This window comes from Malus domestica, chromosome 15 (assembly GCF_042453785.1).
Source record: "Malus domestica chromosome 15, GDT2T_hap1".
NCBI classification, from domain to species: domain Eukaryota; kingdom Viridiplantae; phylum Streptophyta; class Magnoliopsida; order Rosales; family Rosaceae; genus Malus; species Malus domestica.
The window spans coordinates 49,786,986-49,810,969 of record NC_091675.1 but is presented as its reverse complement, the minus strand read 5'-3'; the positions used below and the strand labels follow the sequence as shown (position 1 = coordinate 49,810,969).

The 23,984-nt window shown below is 35.4% G+C and overlaps 1 protein-coding gene and 1 non-coding gene across 2 annotated transcripts; both read left to right on the top strand.

The window, feature by feature from the left end:
• The first annotated feature begins 4,108 nt into the window (after positions 1-4,108).
• On the top strand, positions 4,109-6,372 carry LOC103402037 (protein DETOXIFICATION 48-like). Its single transcript, XM_008340788.4, has 2 exons — positions 4,109-4,421; positions 4,621-6,372. The coding sequence occupies exons 1-2, from the start codon at positions 4,263-4,265 to the stop codon at positions 6,115-6,117; spliced, it is 1,656 nt and encodes a 551-aa protein (XP_008339010.3). The 5' UTR covers positions 4,109-4,262; the 3' UTR covers positions 6,118-6,372.
• An 11,973-nt stretch (positions 6,373-18,345) lies between these two features.
• On the top strand, positions 18,346-18,429 carry TRNAL-CAA (transfer RNA leucine (anticodon CAA)). Its single transcript has one exon. It is a non-coding gene; the product is annotated as a tRNA-Leu (tRNA).
• The last annotated feature ends 5,555 nt before the right edge of the window (positions 18,430-23,984 follow it).

The window sequence follows — 23,984 nt, the reverse complement described above, 5'->3', positions numbered from 1 at the left end:
TCCAGGAAAGGCAAGGGAAAAGCTCTTTTTGCCCTGAGGGGAATACGTGAATTTGTTCGTGTATTTTTAAGAGGAATATTTATTTTATTTTATTATTAGTGTCAAATCCCAAGAGGTCCTATCATTGCAAATGTCCTCTTCCCAAAACAGGCCTTGGAGTTTGTATATTTATTTTGTTATGATATGTTGATGGAGTTTCATTTTTCGGGAAATGGATTATCTCCTGATAATTTTTACCAAATCAAAGAATTGAATTTTTGAAATTTGATTTAACGGTTATAAACAGGAGATCTTTTTAAAAGTTATAATAACTTTAGTCGTTTGATTAAATTTCAAAGATCCTGATTCATTGATTTGGTGAATTTGGTGGTAGAGATCCGAAGCGGATTCCTTTCCCATTTTTCGTGGTCACTCACCTTTTTATTTATTTTTTATTTGATATAAAAAAAATTGAGAGTCTTCGATGCAAGAACTCAAATTCTATACTTATATTTTTATAAGGAGATAATTTTCACATAATTTCTTCTCACACTCTTCTTTATTTATCATATTAAGGAAATCAAACGAAAAAAATTAAGGTTAAATCGGAGTATGTGAGAGCCTAAAACTGATATACATTTATCATTTCTTGTTTTATATTTGGGTCCCAAAAAGTTGCTACATTTATGTATTTTGGTTATTTTCTCAAATGCAAGTACTCAAATCTTAAGACTCATCTTGAGTTTTAATATTTGAGTCTTTGTATTGAAGGAGAAAGCACCGGACTCAAAACATGTGTTTTAACAATTTAGTTATGTCCATTGAAGATGATTGGATACAAATTTCATTTTTCTTGGTTGAATAACATTTTTCCTAATTTGACACTCCACCTCTAACTCAATTCTCATAGTGAAACTTAAATTTGAATCCCAACTTCGCCGGACACTTATACATGAGCTTTAAGTCTCTGGAGCATTGAAGAACCTTAGACTCAAATTAAAATAGTGTTATTTATTTTGTTTTGATTTCCACAGATTAAAATATCAACACGTCTATTTCTAATATCAAATCTACAACTACGAGTGAGTGAGTGATCATACGTTTGCCCATTTATGTCATTGATACCCCAAAAAAATTCTGAAATTCTGGATTGAGTGCAAGCATATAAGCATAAACCCCCACTATAACAACAACTTGGGTTGATACAAACTGGTGGAAATTGCATTTTGGGTGAGAGTGAATGAGACCCCACTTCCCAATTAAGATGCTAAATTCGAATTCTTTTTTTTTTCTTTTCTTTTGCATTTGCATTTGGAAGGAAAACTATTTTTGTGTATGAATTACCATTCGTGCATAAATAATGCACCCTAAAAATAATGACCCGTGAATCCTTTTCATTTTTTATATCAAAGATTACAAAATGTGTGACAGAAGAATGTGACAAAAAACTCTAGTTGTAAGGAAAATATCAAAATATATATACTTTTTTAGACATGATTGATTGGTAAAGTAGCAGTTGGGGAAATCAGTGCATAATTTTTTTAATTTCAATTTTCAGTTTTTCACTCGTTTTGGTCCATTGGTTTTGTTGCTTTTGACTCGCACCTCTCAAACCTCATCTTTCTCTACAGAAAAAAAACTCATTGAGCTCGATACACATGGAGTATCTGACATGGGCGGGGGTTATGGGTTTCTGGGATGCGATAAAATCTCTACGATACAACTCTTTAAGCTTCTCTTCCTCTTGGGAGTCACTCAAATGGGAAGATAGACTTTCATGCAACGGAGTTGTCATTTTGTCAATGGATGTACTAACATAATTACGTAGTGTTATATAAAAAAGTTAAGATACATGATAGTGCATGATTGATTTGAGATGCCGCAATAGTGAATCTCATATTACATGTGCCGTTTACGTTGTAACTCGAGATACTAAAGTAACTGTGTCTTAAAATGGGAGGAGGGAAAAAGTTTTACTTGCTAGTATCACTGCTTGTTTGGGCTGGTGGTAGCAGGCAGAGAGGCAGAGGTGCAGAGCAGGAAACAGAGGCAGAAACACACAGAGAGAGAGAGAGATAGGAGAAAGGGCCAAGGCTCTCTCCCACAGAGAGACAACCTCATATCTGTTGTGTTAATAGGGATACAAATTAAACGGTTGTAAGTGGAGCACGTAATTGTCTATCAGTGTTCCCTTTCTCCCATCTGCCTACCTCTTCTCCAAGCATGCACACACAGTCATCTCTCTCTCTATCTCTCTTTCTCTCTCTCTCTCTCTCTCTCTCTCTCTCTCTCTCTCTCTCTCTCTCTCTCTCTCTCTCTTCCCCCATCCCATTACAATCCATTTCTCAGTGGTCCCATTCCCTCACACAATACCTACCTCCAACATACCCATCAACATATATGATATATACCTCCTACATAATTGTTCGTTTATTTATTTGTTATATTAAAAAATATGGTGAAAAAAAAAGGTGCAACAAAAGATGAGTTTAGATTTGCCACACATTTTCCTCACTTGGACAAAACCCTTAAACCAAAATCCCACTTGTTTAGTTAAATTAGGTTAAGCCCCAATTTACCAACAAACTAAGCAAATCTTAATTTGATACTCAATCTTTCTGGTGGTTGATACTTTTGCGAGTCTCAAGTCTCAATTTCCTGTTTAATTACGTCCTAAACCAGTGACCTCATCTATCTGGCTTGGGTTCGAGTGCATGACAAATTTTGAGCAGCGTCTCTTAATAGAGTGATCAACGAACGAGGTACAATTGTCTTGTCCTATGTTTGGTGAACTTGATAATGACGAGACTAACCCCCTTAAACGACATGCTAGAGAAAACAAGTACCCTTTACAAATGTGGGAATTTGAGAGACATAATTGAACTTGATCCCGTCTTGACCCTCGCACGAAACGATGCCCTAGTTAGGGCCATCGGAAGTACGGGGGTTTTTATTTACTAGTAAAGTGACTACTATTTTCCATATGCGATTAGGATCTTAACAAATGGATCGTGAAATCAAAGCCACTTTAAAAGGAAACAAACTTTACCACAAGTTAAAATATTTGGTTGACCTCAAAACCCATGCCTCACTTTAAATCCTCCTAAGTGGGGTGGAGAGGGCCAAAAACATGTTGTAAGCTTTGGCACCTCTCAAATTGAGCTATCCAGTCAGTAGCAACCTAGTGATGTGTTGATATATTCTAATCAAGTGGTTGAAGAGACAGCAAAGAGTTTTGCTGAGATTGGTTAATGTTGCTAAACGTGTTTTGTGCCAAGATGCAGACATGCATGGCCAAAAAGTTCAAATATGCAAACATGTTTGCTGCCCACAAGTTAGCTAGCAGTTCCAGTTGTTGCCCATATTCTCAAAGACACCAACAATACATAACAAACTAATAGGCTCTTGTCATTTCTCAAGCAAGCAACCAACAAATTAATTAACTAAAATGCTATGTAGCACTAGTCACAAATTAAAATGCTTTTTTACTACCAATTCCACTTGGCAATGGCATCCTAATTTAAGATAAACTTGTTTTACTTTTTTGGTATAGAAAAACAGATCCGAATGCAGGCTATAGACTTTGGGGAGGGGTTTAAAAAAGATTATCTACTTAAGAGAAAAGGTTAAACCATGAACGCATCAACACCAAGTTAATCCCACTACTGACAAAGTGCTAAAATTGGGCCACAATTACGATTTTCCGATAATCAAATATAGAATATTGCTTATGCGGTTAAAATCGACCAATAATCTTTCGGGGCTTTCAATTGTTTAATTTTTTTTTTTTTTGAGTTTCTCCACCCACACCTTTTCAAACTTTCATACCACCATATGAACACAAAATGAAGTGACTAACCTAATATTTAGAGACAGAGAGAGAGGTAAAAATTAGGGACGAATGGAAGGTCGGCCCCCACACAACCTCCCCATGAACCATTTTCTTTTAGGTTTTATCTTTTACCCTTTTCATCTTTCTGGCTGAATGAATCCTTTCAAAGCATTTTCGGGAGGACACTTTCCCGATGAGGGTTCCCTCTTGGATATATTGACACGTGCATGAAGCAAATTGTGGGACCCAATTTCTTCCATGTGTATATAAAACCCTCCTCACCCTACTTCCCTTCTCACATTCAAAATCCTCCAACCAAAAACAAAAAGACCCAACAAAAAACAGGGTCCTTCCTAATTCTATTTCTTCCCACACTTTGTTCTTTAAAATTGTTGTTTTCTTAATCCAAAACATCATCAGCTTTAGCTTTAGCAAATTAAGCTAATCAATCATGTGCAACCCAAAGCCTTCTTCTCCTTCCTCATTTCTCTCGACCAACAAAACCCTCTTAATCAAAACCTCCAACAAAACCATGGACGACCTTCACTCTTCTGATGTTTTTGTTGACGATGACGATCAAGAGCTCCATAGATGGCCTACTCTCTCCGAGGTACTTAACAACAAAACCCCAACAATCATTATCATGACACAACAAAACCAACAATATAAAAAAAAAGTTTATATGCTTCTTGTTTTTGATTAATTAATAATGTTTGGACGGCTTTTCGAAGTAAACAATTAATTAACATGTGTTAATTCTTGGCATCTTTCTTATTTTTGTTTTTTTTTTGTTTTTTTTGCATTTTCAGGCTGTTCAAGAAATCAAGGCCATAGGGAAGATCTCAGGTCCATCAACCATGACAGGCCTACTTCTCTACTCAAGAGCCATGATCTCCATGCTTTTTCTGGGATACCTTGGTGAGCTTCAGCTCGCCGGAGGCTCCCTTTCAATTGGGTTTGCCAACATCACAGGCTACTCCGTCATCTCCGGCCTCGCCATGGGAATGGAACCCATCTGCGGGCAAGCGTACGGCGCCAAACAGTTGAAGCTCCTCGGCCTAACCCTTCAGAGAACCGTCCTCCTCCTCCTCTCCACCTCCCTACCCATCTCCTTCATGTGGCTCAACATGAAGAGAGTCCTCCTCTGGTGCGGCCAGGACGAAGAGATTTCCTCCGTCGCCCACACTTTCACCCTCTTCTCCATTCCTGACCTCTTCTTTCTCTCCCTTCTCCACCCCCTCAGAATTTATCTGCGCACCCAAAACATCACATTGCCAGTGACCTACTGCTCCGCCATCTCCGTCCTCCTCCACATCCCTCTAAACTTCCTCCTCGTTGTCAAATTCCAAATGGGGATTTCCGGGGTGGCCATAGCAATGGTTTGGACTAATCTCAACCTCTTCATCCTACTCTTTTCCTTCACGTACTTCTCCAATGTTTACAAGGACACGTGGGTTTGTCCCAGCGCTGATTGCCTCCGCGGCTGGTCGTCTTTGCTTGCGCTCTCTATCCCGACCTGCATCTCCGTTTGCCTCGAGTGGTGGTGGTACGAGTTCATGATAATGCTGTGCGGACTGTTAGCCAACCCAAAAGCCACCATTGCTTCAATGGGAATACTAATCCAGACTACCTCTCTTGTCTACGTGTTCCCTTCGTCGCTCAGCCTCGGCGTCTCCACGAGAGTTGGGAACTTATTGGGCGCTAAGCGACCCTCAAAAGCGCGCATTTCTATGATCGTCTCGCTCGTTTGCGCGGTGGCTTTAGGCCTTTTAGCCATGTTGTTCACAACATTGATGAGGCACCAATGGGGGAGATTCTTCACTAATGACGCGGAAATACTCAAGCTCACGGCGATTGCATTGCCGATAGCAGGGCTGTGTGAGCTCGGAAACTGCCCGCAAACCACCGCCTGCGGTGTTTTGAGGGGAAGCGCGAGACCTACGGTTGGAGCCAACATAAACTTGGGGTCATTTTACTTGGTGGGAATGCCGGTGGCGATGCTGATGGGGTTCGTGGTGAAAATGGGGTTTGCAGGGCTGTGGCTTGGATTGCTTGCAGCTCAAGGCTCTTGTGCTTTGCTCATGTTCTATGTCGTTTGCACAACAGATTGGAATCTTCAGGTCAAAAGATCAAAGGATCTCACCCAAGCTTCTTCTGCATCTGCTTCTGCAGCTTCTACAACTTCTTCGATATTACCAATATCATCCCCACCACCACCAAGTTCTGATCATAAGGATCCCAACTTGGAAGATGATGAGGTTGTCAAATCATCAGAAGCGCTGGAAACGGACCCACTTATTGTATGATCATCATATATATCATATCATCAGCTGCTACAAAAAGTTGACACTAGCAATGTGCATTAACTAAATATATATTATCATCACAGCTAATTAAGTTAGTTTCACCCTAGCTAGTTTGCTTCCCCATTTTTTATTTCCCCTTTTGAGGAACTGTATGTGATTCGCAAAGCCCCCCACATCATATCTGAGCTACTGTATAAGAATCTTCTTTTATATTTTCTCTCTTTATATATATAATTAGTCTACTTTTTTTTGGTATTTTGCTTTTCCTAGTTGTATTAATCAAACATTGTATTTTAATTATTAATCAGTTTTTCATGTGTTGGATACGTGTGTTGAGAGAGAGAGAGAGAGAAGGGTTTAATTGTCGGTTGCTTTTGAGCCGTGATAAAGATCTATGCCTACTCTTCTTCTTGGTCTATATTCCAAATTAGGCAAAAACCTTGCTGTTCTAAAAGGGAAATTACACATTATTACATACAATTTCTTTGCAGATACTAACCTTTTACACATTATTTTTGTTCAAAGACCTAATTTAATGGAACATGCATTGTTTGGATCATAAATATAAGTAACACTTTCTAAAATATATATACATTAACTAATTAACACCTAAGTTTAAATTCATCAGTTCATACATAAAATATCGCTTGTCTAAAAAAAAAAATGTAAAACAACACATGCATAATGTGAGTTAACGCAATTGGCTAGAACGACTTTTGCAGCCTCGTTTGAATGTCTTTGGGGATCAAAGTAGTTTACAAGCATGCGAAATTGCTCAGTTCACTATTTAAGAGACTTGTAATCTGGTCTGCTAATTCTTTTTTCTCTTGTTATAGTGCTTGGAATCATTTTCAAGCATGCAAAAATCTTTCTCACATGCAAGCATCTGGTTTGTTTGATATTATTTTATGTGCTCATGAGGAGTTTCTTTTGTTGATATTTTTTTTTATCTGAAAGGGTTTCAATTTGAAATTATCTATATCTATATATAATAAGTGGCTGTCCTTCTAGGCTTCAGCTCAGCACACTTTGCTAGCATCATGAAGCAATTATACCAAGTTGAAAAGTAAACAAAAATCAAATTTGAAAACATAGAAGTTTGCACAAAAAACAAAAATACATATACATATCTATATAACTACTTGAGAGAGAGAGATATAGAAAGATCAAGAGAGAAAGTAAAATGATGACAATAATTGACAGTAGAGAAGTATCTATAGAAGGAGACATTTTTCAAAGTTCTGAGAATATAATTTGGTACATCAAATATCATAATATTCTTAGTTGAGTTTTTATTTATTTTTCAAATTTCCAAACCAATTGTATTGTTATACTTTGAAGAACCGATCGTTTTCCCAAGACATTAAAAAAAATTCTCCTACACAAGAGGGGGCATTGAATGGAGTGTGAAGGGCCCTAGATTCTAATTGAAGAAACAAAATCCAGCTATTATTGCCTCTGTCTACTTCTCAGATGATAGCAATTGGAGCAGCTCTGCATTACTAGTTTCCCACTCCACACAACCCATCATAACCCTGCCTAGCTACTTCCCCCCATTTTTCTCATGAATAAAATTCCAATTTGTCTTCCATATTTAATTCATGTCTTGTAAATATATAATGTCTTTTGTGGTAGTAAAAATTTGTTGTCTCAGTTTTGACAAAATTATATGTGCAAAATAATTAAACACCTTAAATCGATGATCAAACCCACATGCCCAAAGAGTGCGAGAGGGAGTTTGGCTACTGAATCTTCGATGCCTAAGTTAGTTTTTCTTAAAAGAGAGATTTAGGGTTAAGTTGTGCATAGTAACTTCAACTTACTTGAGAAGTGTATAGAATGTGGTATTTATTGGGAGATAGTCAGTCACATGTGTAAGGATTGTCATGCCATGGGTCAACATCTAGTTGGCTAATGTGTGTCATCTTGTTAAATGTAGTAGAAAAGTATCTTTAAGATGCTAGAAAATAATCCTTAGGGTATTATTAAATCAATAATAGTATTTAAGAATTATACTTAGAAAAGTCTCAATTGGATGTAATTGTGCTTCCTTGAATAAAAGAATATGCCTTCAATGAAGAAAGCCTCAAGGTATGAATTAGTTATTAATTATACATTTAATTACCTTGCCTTATCTGTGACAACCCATCCCAAATTTTACGATTTTATAAATTTTAAAATGTGAATTCACGAGAATACCCTAGAGATGAGGGTATTGACTTTCGTTGACCAACATATAGTGAGACATACGAAATATTCCATTAGCGTATTCTTGAAATACTCGACAATATGGGCGCGTAAGCGTAAGCAGAAGCGGTTTTGTAGTAATGATAGTAGCAATTATTATTGTATATATTTTTATAAGTTCTATTATATTATTTGAGGATTAACTTTGGTAAGAATTGAGGGAAGAATAAGAGAAAGAAGAAGTGGGGAGCGGGAGAGAGCAGAAAGAAGGGTTGCTGCCCAATCAGAGGAGAGGAAGAGAGAAGATTGACCAACCAGAGAGAAGAGAAAGGAGGGAAAGGAGGAGAAAGGGGAACCGACCACACTCAGATCCCTTTGACCCGTCGACCCGACCTGGCCTTAACTCCCTAATCCGGCCACCGTTGATGACGGGGCTAGTGTCAAAATGCTTATCTCTTTGAACCCAATCAAACCCTCCCCTTAATTCCACCTATGGGTTACTAGGAATAACGAAGGAAGCTCGAGAACCTCACGGGTTCGCCGAAACCCTAGAACCATTACCTTTAATTTTGGCAGCAAGCACAGTGGTGCACCACCTGGGCTTGGTAGCTCTTCCTTGCAAGAGTAAAACCCGACAAAAATCATGGTCATCGGACCTTCGATGAAGGAGCGGCGATGCTCGAAAGACTTGGGCTAACCGACTCTTTCGTGGGATTTTTTGGCCACTTCCCGGTCGAACCAGGCTTCAGCCCAAGTATGAAAAATGTACATCTCCTTGAGTTGTACATTCCTGCAAAATTTGGTAATTTTTGGAAATAGTTAAATTTTCCAGCGAGTTGGGGAGGCCGACCGCCACCCACGGTGGCGCGTGCGGTGGTGCGTGGCCAAGGGACCGTCGATGCTACTCTTAGGTTAAATTAGATGCCTTAAGTTAGTTTTGGTAATTGTATAACATAGGTTGATCGTTTGAACCTAAATCCCTTACGATACGCTACTTGGTAAAATGTGAATCGACGATTCGACAGTTGGATCGTCACCAAACTTTAATTTATTATAGTGCATAATATTTAAGGACCATAGAAACTTGCGGATCAGGAATCTAATGTAGGGATCTTCCCGAATTGGATTTGTAAGTTCATAAAATAAAATGTTGACCGCCACTTGGTTTTTGGCAATTGGCGGAGATCTGACAGTTGGATCGTAATGAAATTTGAGGATGTTATTCTAGAAGCATAACGTGGATCTTTGGAAGTAACAGATCGGAAATCCGTAATGTGGATCTTCCGGATCGAATCTTAGGGGTGTGTTTTATGTAAATTATGTATTCTATCAATAAGAATTCTGATATGTGATTTGATAATTGTCCCAGGCACCGATCGTTCGTAACGCCTTTATGTGTGTGCTAGGGAGTTGTAGCGTGAACTCCAGGTGAGTGGTTCTTTTCCTTTTCATCGTATATATTATATATATATATATGATTGATAATTTCATAAATGTTTATAAATTGATTATGGCTTACGATTACTGTGAATGCTTTGAAGTAATTATTGTGAACTACGAATGGCTTGATCTTTATTTAGGGTACGTAGGCAGTCTAATAAGATGTTAGATGCAGCCATACAATAAATGAGACTAAATAATTGAGACAATAGCCTTGTTTAGGGGATTGAGTAATGTGAGGGACATTGGTGGAAAATGTGAGATTTAACCTTATAAATTAGTGGTTAAATGTTAGTCATAAATCAATAAGTAAAGAATCAAGAAATTGGAAGTACGGAAGCGTAATTAATGATAGTTAATTAAACTAGTGTTTAGTTGGGCTTATCACCGATAATTATTCCTGAAAATAAATAGTTCGGGAGTAGGGCGTTACAGCTTATGCATTTTGATGCCATTATATATATATATATATATATATATAAAATTGAAAATGCTATAACATGGTTGAGTATTAGATTGCATCATGATTTATCTATATGTATATTACCTGCACATAATTATTGTGAATGATTGAAGTGCAAAGGTGAACACAGGACACCCAGGTAAGTTCAGGTGAGTTTATGGTATTGGTTGAAATGATGGAGTTATGGCATGACTATATAATGTTTTAAGCAACTCCGGCATTGTCGTACGGGTTGCCCATGAATCGTACATGTTATGTTGAGATGCATTGAGAGCTTATAAATTTGCACCCCGGTGTTAGTGCTCCCGCCCATGGCCAGGGCATAGTCCTTCATGTGATGTTCACCTCCGGCACCTTACGCTCACCTTGGATCCAAGGTAGGTGCACAATCCTGTTGTACATACCACTTTAGGTGGTTCCGACTCGTAGGTGACCCACGATTATTCGCACAGTCTTCACGTGATCGTAGTACTTGAGTGTATTTATTTACACCCAGTCCTGTCGTACATACCACTTTAGGTGGTTCCGACTCGTGTGCATGTATACTTATTGAGCTATGGATAAGTCGTACAGGTCACTAGAGGTGACTTTGACTTATGAGCTAGCATATGTGATGAAATATGTGATGAGCTAGCATATATGATGAGATATGTGACGAGCTAGCATATATGATTAGATGTGTGATGAGCTAACATATATAATGAGATATGTGATGAACTAGCATATATGATGAAATATGTGATGAGCTAGCATATATAATGACATATGTGATGAGCTAGCATATATAATGAGATACATGATGAGCTAACATATATGATGAAATATGTGATGAGCTAGCAGATATACAATGAGATATGTGATGAGCTATCATATATGATGAAATATGTGATGAGCTAGCATATGTGATGATAAATGGATAAGTCGTACAGGTCACGTGAGGTGACTCTGGCTAGCATCTTAATGAGTTGTTAATTCAGCCGTACATGCCACTATAGGTGGATCCGGCTAATATGCCATTTCATATTGATTTATTTCACCTGAGTACTTATTCTTATTGAGATATTTGACACGGTATAATTGTGAGACTATTATTTTGGTTATGGTATTGATTTATAGTCATGCCTATTATTTTCGGGAAATTATACTGGTATTACGGTGAAAGGCTAATACCTTTGGTAGTTGGAATTGGTTTGAAAAGTTTTTTTTCACTCACTCACATTTTCTATTTTTGTAGCCCTCCAGGTTCTAGCAGTAGAGTTCCGTATCGACGAAGATTCGTGGCACTTTTCGGTACATATGTTTTCTTGTGATGGTATGATCATTGTCTCACCTTACTGCACTATACCTATGCTCTGTATCACGCGTGAAATGGGTTCAGATCTGCTCACAGCACACTCGTGTACTTAAGGGACTTTTAGGTTTTAAATTATTCATTATCACACTTTATGGCTTCGTCACCTTCTAGGTGTCGGCCAGCACAGCTCGATTCGGAGTCCTAGTGGACATTTCGGGTCAAGATGTGTCATTATCTCCTTGCCATGTGCAAAAAAGCTTGGAGAAGTTGTAGTCAGCAGCTCAGGTCTTTTTGGTTGTTAAACTGTGTGGAACGGATAAGGGCCTTGCCGGTTTAATGAGGGCATTTTAATCTCTTGTAGGTAAAAGTTCATGTGCCAACTCCATAATTTTCTAAATTATTTTTTACTCTACATCTAAACAATATAAGGAAAGGTCATTTCGGCATTTGATTATTATTATTATTATTATTATTTATTTATTTATTTATTATTATTATTATTATTATTATTATTATTATTATTATATTTTAACATATAAACAATATAAGGAAAGGTCATTTCGGCATTTAATTATTTTTATTATTATTTTTTATATTTTATTATCATCATTATTATTATATTTTATCATATAAACAATATAAGGAAAGGTCATTTCGGCATTTAATTATTTTTATTATTATTTTTTTTTTATTTTATTATCATCATCATCATCATCATCATCATCATCATCATTACTACTACTGTTGATGTACAAAATCAGGTAGACTTTGGAACAATGTAAACTGTCCACGCGTGACCTTCACAAGGTTGCTCCGGTCATTAAGTATAGGTAAATATGTAGAAAGATAGAGATAGGGAAGCAGACACAAAATGTATGTGGTTCACCCTAAGTTAGGCTACGTCCACGAGAGTAGAAGAGTTCTCATTAATAATGTCGAGTGTACATGATAAAGAGGTTTAAGCATAACCATCATTAGTGAGTTCTAATAATGAATTCATTATAATAATGGCATTAAAGATTAATTGTAGAAAATGATCTCCTATTATAGTGGAAGAGAGTCGCACGCTTTTTTCCTCGGTCAATGTGGAACTCTAAAAAGCTTTATTATGATGTTGACATGTCTCGCGTTATGATTGGCCTCCTATTGGAGAGAAACTCTTATGCTTCCGCAAGGGTTCCTGAACATGTATCCTTGAGTGGGTCCTTGAAGGTATAAAGTTGATTGGTGCTCGGTATTTGTAGGATTGATGAAATATAGTACAAACAGTGCTCCTCAAGTTCCCGAGTAAGGTAAGCTTCTTAGTTGGGTACTTGCAAAACCCAAGTAAGTGAGTAATCACGACGGTTTCGAGTGCCCAAGTGTAATAGCATATAGTGGGTGTCTCCCAAGTCTCCAAGCGAGAAGGATAGCCAAAGGAGGTGGCTTGATTTTTGTCGAGTTGCCGAGGGACCAAAGTCCCACCCTTTCCTTTTCTTTGCTTTTTTTTTTTTTTTTTTGTAACATTTCCATTTTTTTAGGACTAGGAACAAAAAAATGTGGGAGGGACCGCATAGATGGATTTTGATTTGCACACTCTTGAGCAAAAGTGTGCTAGGTTTTATTGAGTTTAGTAATAAGAAAAGGTATGCAAAGCTTCACACTTGCATAGGTATGCGAAGCTTCCACCCTTCATATATATGTGGAGCTTTGCACTTGTAGCTCCCCCTACATGGGTGTGTGAAGCTTCACACTTGTAGCTTCCCCCCTTCATGAGTGTATGAAGCTTTGCACTTACCTAGCTTGATTTCATGCCAAGGTGGTGGAAGCTAACATAGGACCTCATAAGTTAATTTTGCTTCACACAGTTATGAGCAAGAGTGTGAGGCTATCTACATGTTGTAGTTCTATCTACATGTTGTAGTTCTTAAAGGCTCGAATGAACCATATAATATGATTTTGCTTCGCAGACTTGTGAGCAAGAGTATGCGGCCTATCTAGGTTTTGTAATTGTGAAGGTTCAGATGAACCATATAATATGATTTTGCTTCGCACACTTGTGACCAAGAGTATGCGGGGCTATCTAGGGTAGAGATAGGGAAATATCATTAAGTGTAGGTAAATATGTAGAGGTATAGAGATAAGAAAGCAACCATAAGATGGTGGTTCACCCTAAGTTAGGCTACATCCACAAGGGTAGAGGAGCACTCATTAATAATGTAAAGTGTACATGATAGAGAGGTTTAAGCATAATCATCATTAGTGAGTTTTAATAATGAATGAAGTACAATAACGGCATTTGGGAATAATTTTAGGAGAATGATTTCCTTTTATAGTTGAGGAGAGTCACATGCTTTCGTTCGCAGTCGATATGGGACTCTAAGAGCTTTATTCTAATGTTGACATGTGTCGCATTGTGATTTGTCTTCTAGTTGGAGAGAAACTCTTATGCTTCGGCAAAGGTTCCTTAACATGAATCCTTCAGTGGGTCTCTGAATGTATAAAATTGACTAGTGCTCGGTAGTTACAGAATTGGTGAAGTATGGTACAAACTACAAACAATTATTATTATTATTATTATTATTTACAAAATAGTTGATTTTTAATTTGATTAATTGGAATTGGATTAAAACAAAAAAATTTGGATAAAATCATGAGATTCTTCGAACCATACGATGCCAAGCAAAACGAGCTAAATGGTTAACAACAAAATTAGTTTCATAGCAAGCACCAAGAGCAAAACATCCACTAGTCATCTCTTTTGAGCAACTCTCCTTCATCGCCACCATTTGATGACAATTTTAAGTAGCGATGTATTTAAAGGAAAATTCTACAGTACCTTTTAATTAAAAAAAGAGAGTATTGTTATCATTTAATTTAACGTTGGCAATGTATATAATGCAATCGCATCTAAATATAATATCTTACGTTTACAGTATAATATGATTATAGTTATGGTTATAATTAGAAGGAAAAATTAGTATCCGGTCCCTAGTTTTTATTGTTCATTGACTAACACCTTATTAGTTCTTAAATTTTGATTCAAGTCCCTAGCATTAATGTGATAATGAATTTACATGTTTATTATATAATTTTTTTAATATAAAAATTAGTAATTAATTTAGGGTTTAATACTCACACCTCTATTAAACTTCTAATTAATTTTCAATTCAAACATGTCCAAAATAATAAAAAATTAAATTAAATTAAGTTTGTACCTATTAGTTTTTTTTAATATATAAAAAGATTCTCAATTTTTTAATCTTAAATGTACCCATTCATATAATTTTTCAATTTTTTTTAATCTTAAATGTACCCATTCTCAAATATATCAATTTGTTATATGTAAAATGTACCCCTTTTTAATATAAAAACCATTCAAATTTTTTAATCCATGTTTAAACTTATATGGGTACATTCTTTTTCGTTGATTTGAGAATGTATCCATGTTTTGGTACAATAACTTTTTTTGTTAATTTTGGTTAATGTACCCATACATATATGTATACACACACACACACACACACAATATAATAGAGAGAATAATTTATATTTTATTATTTTTAATCCCATAAATTATGAGTTTTATTTAAAATCTCATTAATATAAACAATTAAAATTTTCAATTTTTAATTTTTAATTAAAAAATATAGTAACTTACATTATTACATTAATACCAGGGACCTCAATCAAAAACTAAAAACTAACAAGGTTTCAATCAAAGAATATTGATAGATAGGGACCGCATCCAAAGTGTCCCTAATTAGAAATACAAATGATGTAGTTATTACTATAACATGGTTGGTAGTTATGATTACATGTTGTCACTTAGTACTATGTTATAGTGTTATTATTCTTTTCTTGTAAGTGAGAGGTTTTAAGTTAGATTCTAGCCAAATGTGCATTTGAAACAAATTATTATGGTTAGCCTATTGTGAAGTTTAACCTATTCCCACACCCCTTAATTAGTGTAGATAATATAGAATGTATTAAAAAAATGGTTGGTAGTTACGTTGTAGATGTCCAATGACAGAGGTAGATTCTCTGCCCTCCCACTTCCCGTGCCCTCCTGTACCCTCCTATTTGTGTGGTCACGGTTAAGCCACGTCAACATTTTATATTACTATTCCTTTTTATTTTATTATCTTTATAAAAAAAAAATATAAAATGTTGATGTGGCTTCACCGATAAAACAGGAGGACATGAGAAGTGGAAGGGCGGAGAATCTGCCTCCATCCAATGACACTGTGAAGATAAGTTATTATTCTTAGACGTGATTGCATTACTTTACCCATGTTGATAATTACATCATAGACGTCTTATTATAGTGCAGACTGAAACACTAATTATATTTATATAAATGTTACCTAAGTGTTATATAAATGATTTCCCAAATTATACATGTAAACCACTAGGGGTAGTTCAGTGGTCGGGAATGAATTTCATGCTCATATTCCACACATGTTATAGATTCGATTCCTGGTGCTAGTGCATCACACGATGGTGGTAAGGAAGAGATTGAAATGCCTTTATGAATCTTTCACTCCACTATTGTGGCGAAGCCACCAGTTGATACTTAAATATATATATATATATATATATATATGTATATTTATTTTTATATTTACTCTTTTAGCTTTTGCATATTCAAATTTCCTGGACGTGGTGCTTGAAGCCCACTTCTCCTCTCATCAGCTTTCCTTATCTTCTTTTTGTGATCCAATTGATATATAATATCTACATATCTCTAGCTAGCCCTCCTAGTACTACTCTATGAACACCATGCATTTGTGGCAAATAATTGTCTTTATAATGGGTGGTACTAGTATACCATGTATCCATATTTCCTAGATTACCCTACATCCCTATTGGGTTACTATTACAGGTTGTGTTATGTTGCAACTTACAAGCTCATAATTATTTTATTCTGTCTTTTTCTTTATTTTAAATGTAACATGAAATTTTATTTTGAGTGATTTCAAATTAGTCTTAACCTTTTAAAATATTTCAAATAACTACGTAATGTTTTACAAATTAGACATTTGTTAGGTCACCGGTGTTAAGTGATGACTTTACCAACATTAAGTAATGTTTCTAGCACTAAATGATGAGGTGGACCAATACTAAAGTTGCTCTTAACTAATCGTCATCTTTGGAGCTCTAATTTCCCAAATAGACTCCTTCTTTTAGTCAAGTTAGGACATAAATTTGCTTATCTAAAATGCGTCGATTTGGAGATTGAAAACACCATAAATGCCTTGAGGGTAAAAACTGGATTTAATAATTGTCCATGTCATCACTTAACGCTAGTGAACTTAACAAATGTCTGCTTTCAAAATGTTAAGTAATTATTTGAAATATTTTAAAATTAAAGTTAAGATCAATTTGGAATCAATCCTAAAAGTTGAATAGCTATACGAACTTAAAAAAAAAAAGGAAAAAAAAATTACATGCACCGTTCCTCGGACACCTAATTAAACTTGAATTTTTTAGGTTTTGGTGGATGATACCCTCGTAAACTTGGTAAAGTCTTTAAAAGTGTTCTACCTATATTCGGTAGCTAACAACCATGTTCAATTTTATTAAAATGTTATATGAAATAGTGGGGAGTAAATTGCATTAAAAAAATATGAAGACTAAAGTAGGTATATAAATAAAAGAGATTAGCAGCGGGTTTGGAACTCAAGTGATTAAACCATTCCCACGACTTGCATCATCTTATGTACAACTCTCTTTCCAAAGCAGGGCCGGTCTAGAGATTTTTGAGGCCCAGGGAGACACCACAAAATGTGCCATCATTTAATATAAGAAAATTATTTGTTTTCACATGTAAGGCATCAATAAAATTATACTTAGAAAAACACTTCAAACTTAATCATTTAGAAACACCGAAAAACTAATTTATTTTGTATCGTGCGAAGGAAACAAAAAAACTCCGGGTTTACAAGTAGATAAATATGAGTTTTGTTTTCCATTTAAACTTTTAAAGTGTTTTTGTATGAATCGTGAGATGTTTTTTCTTATTTACAAACCTTGTCAATATGGGACTAAAAAAATAGTGATGCTTTTGAGTCTTTAATTGATATGTATAAGTAATAAATGGGTACTAAATTAAACTTTTTGATGACACATTATATGATTTGCAAATTTGGTCTAAAAATTTGGTCAACCCATTACTGTTTGTTGAAAATTAGACTTGAATTGGAACAAATGTTTTAAAAATAACAACCCACATAGCAAATAAATTAACAACTAAACAAAAATTCGTAAAAATTGAAAAGTAAATAAGCACACATGGTGATTTGAACCCAAGACCTCCTTATTAATTTCAAGCAACAAAACCACCATCTCTAGTTAAATTTCTTTGTTATTGAACCAAATATTATAAATTTATACTCTTATGAAAACATATATAAATGTACCACCCTAATACTTTTGGTGCCCCCAATTATTTTAGGCCCTCGACAGTCGCTCTGCTTGCACTGGGCCTGAAAGTAGGTATATTTAGATACTGATCAATCTCCAAGAATATTTCATGCTTTGATCTTTGATTAGGTGGAAGACTTGGTCTTCAACGAAAATCAATCTCATAAATATGTGGATGTTTTGTTGCAAGCGTTTCAATTCATTGAATGCACGAGATTTGAGCGCACGTTATCAAAGTTAAATAAAACTATGAAGCAAAGATTGATTGCGCGGGATTCCGCGAAAAGCCAAATCTTTTCGAGAAGAAATTTAACGATTGAAATTCTTGTGCTAAGTGGAATGGAGATACAAGTACCTGATAGTATACAAACGGAAAGCAGAATTTATGTCCATCTGAGATTTTATATGGGATATGGTCTGATTACATAAACATAGAATAGTCAGGATGGCCGAGTGGTCTAAGGCGCCAGACTCAAGTTCTGGTCCTTTAACGAGGGCGTGGGTTCAAATCCCACTTCTGACAAATCTTATCTTTAATTTATTTTATTTCTTTTCTTTTCTTTATAACTAGATAGGATTCCAAAGACATAAATGACTAATTTGTCATGCGAAAATAATGCGTGATAATATTTTTCGAGAGCTAACAGCGTGATAATATTTTTCGAGAGCTAACAGCTATAGCAAGAAATAAGTTTTCAATTAATGTACAAAAATTACTCTTATTTCGGGATTTTTTTCTTAAATAATGCTCCCAATGCCATTTAGTACAATAATTTAGTGGTACTCCTCTTCATTTGTATTGAGAAGTTTTAGATTCGATTATCGCCAAAAACAAATTTGAATCACCTTATTGTTAGCCCATTGTGAGGCTAAATTCATCCTCTTCTACCTTATTGTTAGTTCATTATGAGGCTAAATCCACCTCCTCTTACTTAGCATAGAAAATATCGTTTTTCTAAAAAAAAAGAAAAAAAAAAAGGAAGTAATGCTCCAAATAATTAATACATAGTCATTTGTAGGATCTATTAGAATTTCATTATTTTTCATATTTTGGTTATCTCACTTTGGCCGCATTAAAGTTGAACCCCTTATATAACGAATAAGAAGATGCCAAAAAATCTATTTTAAAATTTTGGGTGATGCTGCATTTTGAAGCCTAAAAATTGACATACAATTCTTTACATTATTTCTATGGCTATCTCCAATCTACAAGGTAAAAGTTAGAGTTACATGCGTGGAGATATAAATTAACCACATCCAATTGAAGGAAACGTAAATAATACGCTTAATATGATAGTTTTACCCTCGACGTCATGAGTAGAGTGCACAAAATTACCTAAAAGGAATAAGACGTAGTCTGCCCTAGGTAATGAGCTTTTATACTAGTAATGAGTCATGAGCTTTTTAGGCAGTCCATGGTATGGGTCATGGATTTCTGAGCCTCCTATGACATATATTATGGGCTTCTGGGGACGCCCATAATATGTCTTGCCATCAAGCCATACCGGTCTAATGGTAGCAGGGCACCGACTCTCAGCGATCCCCCTGAGATGTTAGGTGCATATGTGCTCTTACCAACATGGACCTTCGAAATTGCTAGCTGATAGGACTACGCCTGCATCATCAAGGGCTACCTAATACATATGCTTTGCAACCTCTCCTCCCAACTGTCTGCTAGGGTTTTTTTTTTGTTTTTTTGTTTTTTTTTTGTTTTTTTGGCTTATAGCCAGGTCAAATAATGGAAACCATAATTGTCACTAACTACTCAGAACTCTCTCAAGTTCTATTGTTCTCTCTGCTATTTTTCTGATTTAGGCACTAGGGGTCCTTTGGTGGACACCCTCCACTTTTTTTCAGGGTATTTGTTTATTAGCCTAATGATGTTTGTTCTCTTGTAGGTGGAATTTCGTCAAATCAACCGTGTACGAAATTTGCATCCACAATGTGACTTCAATTGTGGCGGTGCAGGTTGTAATATCTTTAATGCTTACAGAGTCAAATTTAAATTTTTAACTCTCATGCATTACAAAGGGATTAAATCAATTTTAGAGTTTTTTTTTTTAACAAATGATATTATCTACACTAAAGGGAAGATGTGAGATTAGCCTCACAATATGTTAGTAATAATGTGGTTCAAATTCACCTTTGGCGATAATTTAACCTAAAACATCTCACATACAAGTGGAAAACTACTAAACTGTACGTAGTACTAAATGGCAAATCAATTTTAGAGTTAAATATAATATTTGTAGCTTCGAAAGGTGCGGATCCTACTTTTAACTTTTAGTGTTTTGCCCAAAGTCAACTTTCTCTAAAGTTAATCCTTGTAACATCGGGATGGTGTGAGCCAAGTGATTTCTGACGTAGTGAAGGGAATGAATAGGGAAATGATAGACATACACACTTTCTTCTCCTCCTACATGCTTATGTTTAATTTTTTTTTTTCATTATTTTTGTTTGATTTATTTAATTTGACGACTAAAGATAAAGAGAGGTACGTAAATGGCTGTTTGAAACTTGGCTTCCAGATGCATAAGCAAGTTCTAGGGTTTCTTGGTCATGAAACGATTACCTCTACATGGACAATAATATCATGCCTTAATATAGTGACAAGTTTAAACTTGAAAATGATTAATTAAGGTAGGCCTGGTTGCGTGTTTAGCTAATTTGAAGATTCAAAGTAAGCCTAGCTAGATCCATTAGACTAGTTTTGACTTACAAATAAAAAATGGAGCCACTGAGATCATGGCTAACAAGGCAATTAAGGTTATACAACATAAAACAGTCATCCGGTCATCCAGTCATCCTGAATCCTATGCAACTAGATTTCTCTTTTAAACTGTCAAATGATCAAAATTTTAGGTTTTCTAACTTTCATACTTTTCATCCGAAGTTTACATTATTTTTCTCAAATATAAAATTTAGGTCTTCTTATCCTCATCATCTAGATTGCCACATCAGCTGAACAAGTTTTCACCGTCATTACATACAATATTGATCACTGTACAAAACGGAAGGATTAAGTTTTGTGCTTTCCTTAAACTAGTATTATCTTCAACAAGCATGCACGTGTTCCTCAATAAAATGAACACTCGATATCTATCTTTTAAACCTTTTAAAAATGGAAGTGTTATTAGCACTCTAAAAATCTCATTATACATTCCTTACAATAATATTTTTTTTTCAAATATAAAAAGTTTGAAATGTAGAATAAGATTTTTGAAGTGTCAATAACAATTCCCTTTGAAAATAGTTATTAGTTCTTTTCGCAACAAATATTTTTGCTGGTTTAACGTGGGAGCTGCAACAAATATATCAATCAAAACCATCATTGTCCCCTGCCTCTCCTAATTAACGTGGAAGTTGGAATCGAACAAATTCATGCCACGTGTTGTGTCACGCTGAGGATTTGACACGTGTGTGTCATCTCAGACTACTTTAATTAACTTAAATATGTAATCCACCAATGGTGCATCGTATTATGAGCTAAAAGAACCATTTTTCAATGGGGTTTTAAAAAGACTTGAGAAACATGGCAAAATGGCACCGCCCCAATTGGTGAAATTAGTGGTAGGGTTTGCTTTACAACAAAGAACTAATTCAACAAAAAGTAACACCAAAAAGTTGGTGTAAACAAAGATTAAGTAAAGATATATAATATGCTTAATTAAATCTCCAGCCAGAGGGCTGGCTAAATGTCCCTGTAACGTCTTATCAAAAACCACCCTGCTCCCATAAACAGGTAGAAAAAAGAGAAAGAGAGGGCATGCATTGCAGTTGGTAATGGTGGCCCTTATCGCTTCCATAGCGACAGACGAGTGGATATATGATGCAGTTGGTGGCCATTGTGCATGCATTGATGCATATGCCTTTATCAAAACTAGTATTGAGGAATAAGGACCTGACCTTCTGCTCTAGGCAAAGCAAGGCATGCAAAAGAATGGCTTTAAAGTCTGTAAACACCAATTCATACGGTACGTATGTTGATTCCATTTTCTCCTTTTTTATATATGTATTTTTTATTTTTATATTTGCTTCTTGTAGGCCAATATGAACAAACAAAATAAATCTATTTTTACACTGAAAATAAATTACAACGAGAATCCTCGGTAGACTCTATTTCTAAAAAGGGCAACCTTTAACCTATACATGAGTGGTGATATGTCGGATTGGGAGTACGTGCTGATAACTGATCCGTTAATAATCATGGACAATTGATCAAATATTCCTACACACATTGATCGCTTTTTAAAACCCTAAATAAAATAAAATTTTAGAATCTCTTTAAGTGTCTGTCGAATAACAAAAAAACTTCAGCCTACAACACAAAAGTGACTAGATATGGGAGCAAAATATATAAATGGTATGTTGTTGTATTAAGTGGTCCCCATGCATCGATGAGGATGAACCAGGATTCTCTCCTGAGCATTTCCCTAGGGGTCCTAGGGATCCCGCAATCTTGTCCGTTCATTTTATATCGTACGGTCAGTTTTCGTTAGGTACTATTCATATTTGAATTTTAAAATTTAAATTTTAAATGATTTCTGACCGTACGATACACGATGAACTGACATGATTGCAGGATCCCTAGGATCCCTAGGGAAATGCTCAGGAGAGAATCCTGGTTCGATGAGGATGACCCACCCCGACCCCGCAGTTTATGTCTCCACCTGGAAAACACTTCCTGAAACTCGTGATTTACAGTAGAACTTTGTGTACCTTTAGCTATCCTGATTCTTGTCCATTGACAAATGTACTGTGGTCGCAGCCGAAGCCACCTTTAACTTGTATGGATACATTCATTGCCATTGTTGTTGTCTGTTTTTGAATACTTTTAGAGTAAGGTGCTTAGCTTGTTCTTTCTGAACTAGATCAATTAATTTTTGCCTTAATCATATAGACAATAACTGATCAACTCCAAAACTATAAGCTGGTCGGGAGCTACAATGTGCATCTAGTACATGGAGAGACAAACAAACATATAGGTGCAACTTCACTCCGAAATCTGTAAACCAAAAACGAAAGTGAAGAATTAGTATTAAATCAAAGTGAAGAATTAGTATTTAATCTCGTGCAAAGAAGATATGAAACGATGTTGGACAGACAACTACTGGTCTAAAAATTTTAAGTTCTTATAGAATAGGCAATGTAAATCAAGCTTATAAAGAAAGAGTTAATATTTTTTTATCTTTGTAAATTTTAGAAAAGATTTCATGAAGAAAATGTAAGATTGCCTCACGTGAGTGTGTTTGCACATCATATTTGTCTTATATTAAATAAGAAATAGAATTATACATGTATTAGGAATTTTAGTGGGAATAGAAATCTGAATGAGTAGTTTTAAACCAATCACATCGTGGATGACAATTTCCTTAATAGGAGGAAATTTTCAACTGTTGTAGATATATATGTTTTGGTCTCTCCTTTCATGATCTATCGTTCATATTGAGAAGTTTGTCCTATTAAAAACTGAACACGAGATTGTAGAGAGGAGAAGGTTGACTCTAACTTGGAATGATGAATTCTTCAAGTAAGTTTTACTGATCGTTTCCATAGAACCAATTATATATATATATATATATATATATATATGATTATGATATTAATTGTAGTTACTTGTATTTAATTGCTTTAGATTCTTAATTGAAAACACTTACAGAAAAATCAGCCAATTATCGATCCAAGTTTATTATAAATTTTAGGAGAATGGTACATATTTAAAATGATGATTAATTAGTGAGAAAATGCTACATATTATTTGGAGGTGATGATGAAAGGCATCTCTATGAAAGAAAATATCTTCATTGTCACCGTGACATTGTAGTTCAATAAGATAACAAACAAGGATATGCATGTATAAGACTCTCTATATGACTTTACATTATTATATTAAAACACCATGATGATTATGAATTCATTTCATATAAGTTGTTTACAAATTAGCATCCATTATTCAAAATGACCTATAGATCTCTATATTTAAAAAGTGAAAAAATGAAAAGTTCCAATAAATAAAAAGGGATGAAGTGGAGCCCCATCCGTGCACTCTCCACTCTCTTCCTGTGGAAGAGTGCAAAT